Source organism: Carlito syrichta, unplaced genomic scaffold (genome assembly GCF_000164805.1).
Source record: "Carlito syrichta isolate Samal-C Ts95f unplaced genomic scaffold, Tarsius_syrichta-2.0.1 Scaffold315400, whole genome shotgun sequence".
In the NCBI taxonomy this organism is placed as follows: Eukaryota; Metazoa; Chordata; class Mammalia; order Primates; family Tarsiidae; genus Carlito; species Carlito syrichta.
In genome coordinates, this window is record NW_007259496.1 from 129,768 (window position 1) to 139,689 (window position 9,922).

The 9,922-nt window shown below is 52.2% G+C and overlaps 1 protein-coding gene across 3 annotated transcripts in view; it reads left to right on the forward strand.

Moving 5' to 3' along the window:
- ABCB8 (ATP binding cassette subfamily B member 8) overlaps window positions 1-9,922 on the forward strand; it is an 18,047-nt gene that overhangs the window by 2,715 nt on the left and 5,410 nt on the right. For 2 of the 3 annotated variants that reach the window (XM_008072679.2, XM_008072680.2), the window contains exons 2-9: window positions 2,425-2,737; window positions 3,133-3,288; window positions 3,365-3,459; window positions 3,590-3,695; window positions 4,517-4,678; window positions 4,794-4,879; window positions 5,001-5,098; window positions 5,476-5,581. In XM_008072679.2, coding sequence (XP_008070870.1) covers window positions 2,425-2,737; window positions 3,133-3,288; window positions 3,365-3,459; window positions 3,590-3,695; window positions 4,517-4,678; window positions 4,794-4,879; window positions 5,001-5,098; window positions 5,476-5,581 — 1,122 coding nt within the window. The remainder of the gene's footprint in view (window positions 1-2,424; window positions 2,738-3,132; window positions 3,289-3,364; window positions 3,460-3,589; window positions 3,696-4,516; window positions 4,679-4,793; window positions 4,880-5,000; window positions 5,099-5,475; window positions 5,582-9,922) is intronic. The other variant, XM_021706257.1, reaches the window with a different exon arrangement.

Genomic DNA, 9,922 nt, shown 5'->3' on the forward strand with positions numbered 1-9,922 from the left:
ATCCACTCACCTCAGCCTCCCAAAGGCGCGAGATTACAGACTGAGCCACCAAGCCCGGCTTATCTGAAATTTTTGATAGACATAAGAGCATAGTGGAGCTGGGTATGGTGGCACATACCTGTAGTCCCAGATACTCAGGAAGCTGAGGTAGGAAGATTGCGTGAGCCCAGAAGTTAGAGAGACCACCCTAGGCAACGAAGCAAGACCTCATCTTTGCAGAGTGGGGGAGTGAAGCGGGAAGACATAAAAACCAGGGAGAATGGGGTGGGAGGAGGCATCATACAGAGGTGGCAAGAATTACAGGCCTACCTGAAAGTAAGGGAAGGATGATGAAGTCTGCAATTAGAAAGGTCTAGGTTCGCGACCCGCCTGGGCAACTTGGCGAGACCTCATCTCTACAATAAATCAAAAAAATTAGCCGTGCATGGTAGCGCATGCCTGTAATTCCAGCTTCTTGGAAGGCTGAGGTGGAAGGATCACCGGAGCACAGCAGGTTGAGGCTGCGGTGGCCAGGAGCGGCCACTGCACTTCAGTCTGGGTGACAGAGTGAGACTCCAACTCAAAAAAAAAAAAAGGTCTAGGGATATGAAAGGCCATGATGGTAAAAGAAAAAAAGCTATTCTCTTTTTTAAAGCCTTTTCCTTTCACTAAATCATCTGGATCCTTGCGATCCCAGCATCCCTTCTTGCCTGGATAACTTCTGCTTCTAGCAGGCCTCCATATAGCCCAGTCCATCCTATCTTCCTCCAGCCCAAGCCCCTCAGGTATGATCTTAACAATGCAAGTCTGATCATGTCACACCCCAGCCTAAAAATCACCATGGTCCCCTAAGTCCAAGTGCTTTATAAAGATTGAAATGACTGCCACTCCCTAAGTCTCATGTCTCCTCTCCCTTCTTGCATGCCACATTTCAGCCATACTACTCCTGAAAGTTCTCTTCCATACTCTCTCATTGCAGAAATATACACATGCTTTCCCTCTACCTAGAGCTCTCCTCCACTTTGTCCCTCACTCGCCACCCCCACCTGCACCTAGGACTCTTGTTCACTCTCAGGCTACACCTGGAAAGCCTTTCCTGACTCCCTTGGAGAAGGAGGAGGAGGAAAAGGAGGAAGGCTTCATGCTCTCCGTGTGCCTGTGGTTCCCAGTTAACTGTTTGTCTTCCTCAATCTAGCATGACCACAGTGAGGCAAATGACTTTGGCTGTCTTGTTCATCTCCATACGCTCTGTACCTCCGGGCAGAGTACTTACATACAGTAGGTGCAAAATGTCTTGAACAGTTGAATCTACATTATCATTTTGTAGATATGGCAACCAAAGGAAAGAAGATAGTTGGTGGCTCAGCCTGTAATCCCGCGCCTTTGGGAGGTTGAGGTGAATGGATTGCCTGAGCCCGCGGGTTTGAGACCCGCCTGGGCAGCGAGACCTCATCTCTACAATAAATCAAAATATCAGCCGGGCGTGGTAGCGCATGCCTGTAATTCCAGCTACTCGGAAGGCTGAGGTGGAAAGACCGCGGGAGCCCAGCAGGCAAGGCTGCGGTGGCCGGGAGCGGCCACTGCACTCCAGTCTGGGTGATCGAGTGAGACTCCAACTCAAAAAAAAAAAAAAGAAGGTAGTTGACCCATTCACCATGACAAGATAAGTTATTTGAATTTTTATTTTTCTGTATTTCATCCTTTAGCCAACGAATCTCTCTGGTCATCATGCACAGCACTCCAGGGTCTAGCGGGGAGGTGGGTTGATGGAGTGTACTCAGTCAGAAGACAGGTCCAGCTCTGGCCCTGGCTCTGTCATGACACACAATACAGAGTAGAACAAGCCTGGATGCCGGAGTCAGACAACAGAGTTCCCCGCTCGCCCTGGTTCTGCTGCTTGGGAACTAATTACTTCACCTCTCTGAACTCCACATGATATTTTTTTAATCTGTCAGGTGAGAATAACAGCATCTCCCTCCCAGGGAGGCAAGGACCATAGGCAGCCCATTAGCTCGGGGAGGCAGGGCCATGTCTGCCTTGTGGCCACCCTGAGCAAGCACAGTGCCGGGCACAGGAACAATTCGCCTCACTCTGCTTCTCTACACCTGGTCACTGAGGCTGTGTCTAGGAAATGCCGTGGACTAGCAGCCGTCTCTGGGCTCAGGGTCAGTTCCTCTGGAGGCTGAGAGGGGTCTGGCTGGCCAGATGTAGTCTGAAAGGCAGCACAGAAGAAGAAAACTTTTAAGATTGAATTCCATGCTCATTCTTCAGTGACTTTGCATATGTACATCTTAGAAACTGAAGTTGCTTCAAAACAGCTCTAAGACAGAGTCAAGGGCCTGGAAGAAGAGGAGATGTTGCTCTCAGGAGGGCTTAGCTACAGCTCAGGCTCTTGGTCAGTGAAGGACAGGGCCATGGGCCATCGATGCCTTTCTTTCCTTACAGGTACTCTGATGGCCGCCACAGCTCTTCCCTCCTCAGGGCCGTGGCCCAGCTGCGGTCCCAGCTCTGGGCCCACCTCCCTCGAGCTCCCCCAGCTCCCAGACGGAGCCTTTCTGCCTGGTGCTGGGTTGGGGGAGCCCTGCTAGGCCCTGTGGTGCTGAGTAAGCATCCCCGTCTCTGCCTTGTGGCACTATGTGAGGCAGAAGAGGCCCCTTCTACCTGCTCCACACCCAGTGTCGTGGAGTCTCGTTTTAACTGGAAGCTCTTCTGGCAGTTTCTGCACCCCCATCTGCTGCTTCTGGGTGTAGCTATTGTGGTGAGGCTCTCCCCGCTTCTCCATACTGGGGACAGGGAAGGACCCAGAAAGGGGTCTACAGAAAACCTGAGCCAGAGCTGTCCAGAGACAGCATTCCTACCTTGCTGCGCCTCAGAGGAGACCTTGTAGCAGCAGCAAGGGCTGGCCTGGGGGTTCAGAGGGACACCAGGAGAATCTGTACAGGGTGGCCATGTTTGTGGGGTACAGGGGTCTGTGGGGGCCGGAAGCCAGCGTTTTAACTCTGAGAGCCACTGGTGTGTCTGCACGACCAGCAACAGCATGGACAAGAATAAGGCTCAGTAGTGGGAGAGAAAGAGCCAAGGTCAGAGCTGGGGATGGGGAAGAGTATGGCTCCCCCTCTCTAATTATCTGTCCCCTCTGCTTGCCCCTCTCAGCTGGCCTTGGGTGCAGCCCTGGTGAATGTACAGATCCCCCTGCTCCTGGGCCAGCTGGTAGAGATCGTGGCTAAGTACACGAGGGACCATGTGGGCAGCTTCATGAACGAGTCCCGGAATCTCAGCACCCGCCTGCTCATCCTCTATGGCATCCAGGTACAGCAGGGAGAGAGCTGGGGGCCTCTGAGGAGCCTCTCCAGGGCATCCCTGAGTGCACCGTCCTCTTTCACAGGGACTTCTGACCTTTGGGTACCTTGTGCTGCTGTCCCACATTGGTGAGCGCATGGCTGTGGACATGCGGAAAGCCCTCTTCAACTCCCTGCTCCGGTACTGCCAGCTACAGGGTCAGAGTGGGGGTGACTGTGGGGCCCCGTTGGGGCATGGTGGTGTGAGGCCTCATCCTGAAAAAATGTCTCCCTCTTCCCCCTACCCTGCTGCCTCCATGTCCCACCTCCAGACAAGACATTGCTTTCTTTGATGCAAAAAGGACAGGACAGCTGGTGAGCCGATTGACAACCGATGTGCAGGAGTTTAAATCATCCTTCAAGCTTGTCATCTCCCAGGTCAGTGGCCTCAGCGCACACGCCCGCTCTCTCTCTCTCTCTCTCTCTCTCTCTCTCTCTCTCTCTCTCTCTCTCTCCCCCTCTCTCCCCCTCTCTCCCCCCCTCCCTTTCTCTCTCTCCCTCCCCACCCCCCATGCACACTCACCAGGCCAGCCTTGCCATGCCCCAGCCCAGATGATGGGCTAATAACCGAGGTTCATGCAAACACAAAAAGCCCACCCACTAGGGTGTTGGTGCAGGAACATGGAAGTTCATGGAAGGTAGGTGCTGAGGCAATGTCCAAGGTCAGGACAAGCTGCTTCTCCATTGCTCTGAAACCCTATCTCCCCTGGAAAGCCCTCCCAAGGACTCAAACAAGAGCCTTCCCTGGCAAGAGCAAAATCACTTGACCTGTCTTGTCCCCAGAGTGCCTGGATCACTGACAAGCACTGAGCATGCACAATATCTCTTTACCAAATGCTGATGTCCTCCCCAACCCACCCCCACCATAGCTGTGGCCACTGGATTGTGACACTGGCCTGTAACAGTCACTGGTAGTATTGGCATGCATTCTCTTCGTTCAGTTCTTAGAACAGAAAGAAAAGTAAACTGGGGTTTGTCTAGGGGAAGGATGCCGTGGCTCAGAGACATTCTCACTTCATTCCCCTTCATGCCTGCTGCGTGTACCCCAGCTGGTCAAGAAAAGGTTATGTTCTGTGACTATTGGACTGCCACTTGGCTCCCAGGGGAGGCATTGACCTTGTAAGTACAGAGCTATCACTAGATGACCCTTGCTAAAGTCCCTCATGTCATAGCCTCCTGCCTTCTTTCCCACTTGCCAGGGGCTGCGAAGCTGCACCCAGGTGGCTGGCTGTCTGGTGTCCCTGTCAATGTTGTCCACACGCCTCACTCTGCTGCTGATGGTGGCCACACCTGCCCTGATGGGAGTTGGCACCATGATGGGCTCAGGTCTCCGAAAATTGTCTCGCCATTGTCAGGAACAGGTACCAGCATTTCTGGCCACCCTCCTCCCTCTCCCCCCCCCCACACCCACTGTTTCTCTCCTCAGCATTCCTCCCAGTCTCCAACCTGGCTCCCTGTTTCCTGGACTCCTTGCAGGTTGCCAAGGCAACAGGTGTGGCAGATGAGGCCCTGGGCAACGTTCGGACAGTGCGAGCCTTCGCCATGGAGCAACGGGAAGAGGAGTAAGTCCTGGGGGTGTGGAGCTCAAAGCAGAGACATCCCCCACACCTCACCCACCCTGCAGGCCAGCTCAGCTGCCTCCTGAGCACGGGCCAGCCTCTCTCACCAGGCCTTTCTTACCAGGCACTATGGGGCCGAACTGGAGGAGTGCCGCTGCAGGGCAGAGGAGCTGGGTCGGGGCATTGCTCTGTTCCAAGGGCTTTCCAACATCGCCTTCAACTGTGAGTGAGCAAGTCCTGGGAGCTGGGGGCTGTTCGTGGCAGGCTGAGAGGAGTGAAGACAGGTGAGGGGCTCTCCCCATTTGCTTGGTGCTCCACAGATGGTTACTGAATACCTGTAACCAGCTGACTCATGCAGGTAAGGGGAGGGTGGTGGCCCTGTCCAAGCTGTGGAGCTATGTATATTGAGCTTTAGGGCCACCTGCAAGGAAGCTATGGAGGTGTGCCTGCCCCTACTCGCTTTTCCAGTGAAGAAACCAAGGATGGGACCATTCATGTGACTTGCCTGAATCTTCCAGTCAGCAGTGGCAGAGCAGGGCCAGGGCTCTCTCCTTTGCTCCAGTCACTTTCACTCTATAACCTGTCCCCTTCCCATGCAGGCATGGTCCTGGGCACTCTGTTTATTGGGGGCTCCCTTGTGGCCGGGCAGCAGCTGACAGGGGGAGACCTCATGTCCTTCCTGGTGGCCTCCCAGACTGTGCAGAGGTGAGTGGGGTCCATTTCTATTTCTCTGGAGCCCCCTGTCACTCTCTAGAGTCCTGCTGTGTCAGAGGACAGGGATACCCCTGTCACTCTCTAGAGTCCTGCTGTGTCAGAGGACAGGGATACCTGCCTGCTTTGAGGGGAGATGGTGTGCAACCCCAGCCCTGCCCAGCCACCTCAGGAAAGTGTAGGCCTAGGGAGAAAGAGGAGAGAATCGCCATGCCTTCCATGAGGGCACCCCAAGCCTCATAACAACCCTTCAGGCTGGGGCATTATCTACACACTCAGGAATGTACTTATCATCTTCAGCCTTCCGAAGGACTTGGAAATGTCCCTAATAAACTTTTTTTTTTCTTTTCGTTTTTAATTGTGGTAAAACATACATAACATAAATTTACCCTTTTTTTTGAATCGTAGTCCCACTCTGTCACCCAGGCTGGAGTGCAGTGGCACACTCATGACCACTGCAGCCTAGACCTATGTACTGGGCTCAGGCAATCCTTCCACCTCAGCCTTCCAAGTAACTGGATCTACAGGCATGCGCCACCATGCCCAGCTAATTTTTTTTTAAATTTACTGTAGAGATGAGGTCTCACCAAGTTGCCCAACCTGATCCCAAATCCCTGGGCTCAGGCAATCCTTTCTCCTCTGCCTCCCAAAGTGCTGGGATTATAGGCATGAGCCACTACGCCCGGCATAAATTTACCATTTTAGCCAGTTTTAAGTGCAGTTCAGTGGCATTAAATATATTCACATTGTTGTACAACCATCACTATCATCCATCCACAGAATTGTTTTCATCTTGCAAAATTGAAATTCTGTCCCAGTCGGGCATAGTGGCTCAGACCTGTAATCCCAGCACTTTGGGAGGCAGAGGCAAGATTTCCTGAGCCCACAGGTTCCAGATCAGCCTGGTCAACTTGGCGAGACCTCATCTCTACAATAAATCAAAAAAATTAGCTGGGCATAGTGGCGCACGCCTGTGGTCCCAGTTACTTGGAAGGCTGAGGTAGAAGGATCACCTGAGCCCAGCAGGTCAAGGCTGTGGCAGCTGTGAGCATGCCACTGCACTCTAGTCTGAGCAAAAGAGTGAGACTCCAACTCAAAAAAAAGAAACTCTGTCCCCATTAACACTAACTCCCCATTCTCCTCCCCGCCACCCCCTAGTACCCACCAGTCTACTTTCTATCTTTCTGAATTTGACAGCTCTAGAGACTTCCTTTAAGTAGAATCATACAGTCATTGTTCCTTTGGGACTACATTTTACCACTTAGCAGTGTCCTCAAGGTTTCTCCATGTTGTAGCATGTGTCAGAATTCCCTTCTTTTATAAGGCTGAATAGCATTCTATGTATGTATAGAGCATCCTTGACAGTTGTGAGAACTAGCCTCCCCTCCTCTGCCTGACGAGAAGCTGATCCCTACCCCTGCAAATCCCACCCTTCTAGCATACTGCTTTTCACTGGACTGAACCAGAGCTGATGGACTGACTTCACCACCAACAGCCTACGGTGGGCCTCCCTGTCCCTTCTCTTTCCAAGCTAAACACCAGCAATGCTTACTGCTGTTTTTCACTTTGCTTTCCCACACACCCACCAAGTGTATAAAAGTACATAAAACATAAGTACATGTTATGGTAAATAATTAAAGAGTAAATATGTGTAATAAATAATTAAAGACAAGTTGCCATCAACCATGTCAAGAAAATAAAGCATCGCCCCAACCCCTCCCCCATTAGTCAGTCCCATCCCGTGTCCCCCCACCCCCTGAAGTCACCACTCCTGTTGTAATGGGACACATGTCAATGAGCTGCTTCATAGCGTTCCACCTGTGTGTGTGTCACCTGTTTCTTATGGAACCTCTCAGTCAAGCCTATTGTCCCGTGTAGACTGAGGCTGACCAAGAGATGGCAGGCAGGACAGATTCCTATTCTCAGCCCCAAACCTGGCATTCCACAAAGACCACCTCCCACCCATTTCTGCAGCTGCATGAAACCCTCCTTGGCCCCATTTTGCTCAATACTTTCTGACCTGGGCACATTCAGACACTCTCTAGTCCTAAGCTGAAGCCTCCTGGACAGCCTCATCCCTACTTCTGCCCAGGAACTGTTTCCCTGGTGGCTTTGGGATTAAGAGGTTCTCATTGTGGTAGAGATGGGGCTTTAGGCTTTTCCTTCTGCCACCTGTCCCTAATTGCTGAACCAGTTCCCTCAACCAGAATGAGCTTTGGCCTCTGAGCAGGAGGATTATTTTAGGCCTGAGAACCCATAAGAAACCCATGGTTTAGCCAGGCTCAGTGGCTCAGCCTGCAATCCCAGTGCTTTGGAAGGCTGAGGTGAGTGGATTGCCTGAGCCCGCGGGTTCGAGACCCGCCTGGGCAACTTGGCGAGACCTCATCTCTACAATAAATCAAAAAATTAGCTGGGCATGGTAGCGCGTGCTTGTAGTTCCAGCTACTTGTAAGGCTGAGGTGGAAGGATTGCCGGATTCCAGCAGGTTGAGGCTGCAGTGGCCGGGAGCGGCCACTGCACTCCAGTCTGGGTGACAGAGTGAGACTCCAACTCAAAAAAAACAAAGAAACCCACTGGCTCCCTTAAAATTACCTTCAAGCCTCCAGGGTGGGCAGTTGTGGGACGGCCTCCCTATGGGAAGGGCAGCTGCACTATCCAGCCCTGGCCCTCCTTCTTCCGGGTCTGTATTTTCCCTCTGTGACCTGAGTACAGACTCCCTTACCTGCCACTGTACTGCTTAACCATCTAACAATTTTGTTACACACAAGAACCCCCCCAGGGAGTATCTGTACTGTCTGTCTCGCCAGCAGCTTCTACAGCCATAGACCCTAAGCCCATCCTTTTGAGGGTTCTTCTAGCCCTATCCATGTGGAGATTCTTCACCACCCACCTTGAAGGAATCCTGCTGGTTAAGCCAAGGGTCTGTGCATCAGCTCTGGGGTCCAGCAGAGGGGACGCAGAGCGAGTAGGAACAGGACGGCTCTGCCTTGCGTCAGGCAGCCCAACTTGTGGACCCATCCTAAGTGTTCTTGATAGAGGTGGGGAGGTGCCCAGAGACCGAAGTTGGGCCAAGCCTCTTCACAAGATCCGGGGCTGAACCCCACCTGGGAACGGGCCAGGGCCTTCAGCCTGCAGCCTCTCTGAGAGCAGGGTCATCATGCACCAATGAGTCATGTGCGTTTTGGATTTCAGCTGCTGCCCATCCCCTTTGCCAGGCCCTAATGGCTTACAGATCTCTCGTGGAGAATGTTCCCCTTTCTCATCAACAGATAATTCTCTAGGCTGGCTCTTTCCTGCTCAACTCCTCCCAACTCCCTTTGGCAAGTGCTGATTGCATTGAGCCTGCCAGATCCATTTCCTTGTGGGTTTTGGGGCTCCTCCCACCCACTCCCACCTTGGTGCTGGAAGAAGTGAGTCCTGGGCTGAAGGATTGCTGGGAGTCAGTCTTTCCTCTTCCTAAAGAAAGGACCCAGCATACACAATGGCAGACACACACTGTCACGGGTCAACTAGGCCAGTCAGGGTCCAGTGACTAAGAAGCGATTGACACATCTTCCTCTTCCAGCCCTGCCGAGACAAAGGAGGCCATCCACTGTCTAGACAGATAAACATACACACACCCCATCTTGTGCACTGTCCACACCTACAAACCCACAATATAAGTGATTTTTAAGTGTATATATATATATTTTTTTTTTTTTTTTTTTTTTTTTTTTTTTTGAGTCAGAGTCTCTGTCTCCCGGGCTGGAGTGCAATAGCATGATTACAGCTACTGCAGCCTTGACTTGCTGGGCTCAGGCAATCTTTCTGCCTCAGACTTTCAAGTAGCCGGGACTGCAGGCACGTGCCACCATGCCTAGCTATTTTTTTTTCAGTTGGAGTCTCACTCAGTCACCCAGGCTGGAGTACAGTGGCCTGTTCACAACCACTGCAGCCTCGACCTGCTGGGCTCAGGTGTTGGGCTCCTTCCACCTCAGCCTTCCAAGTAGTTGGAACCACAGGCCTGCACCACCACGCCCAGCTAATTTTTTGATTTATTGTAAAGACGAGGTCTCACTGTGTTGCCCAGACTGGTTTAGAACTCCTGGGCTCAGGCAATCTTCTCGCCTCCACCTCCCAAAGTGCTGGGATTGCAGGTGTGAGCCACCATGCCCAGCTTATTTTTTAGTCAGTCTCATTCTTGCCCAGGCTGGAGTGCAGTGGCATGATCATACTTACCACAACCTCAACCTGCTGGGCTTAGGCAATCCTCCCACCTCAGCTTTCTGAATAGCTGGAATTACAGGTGTGCATCACCATACCCAGCTAATTTTCTTTTTTTTTTTTTTTTGAGTT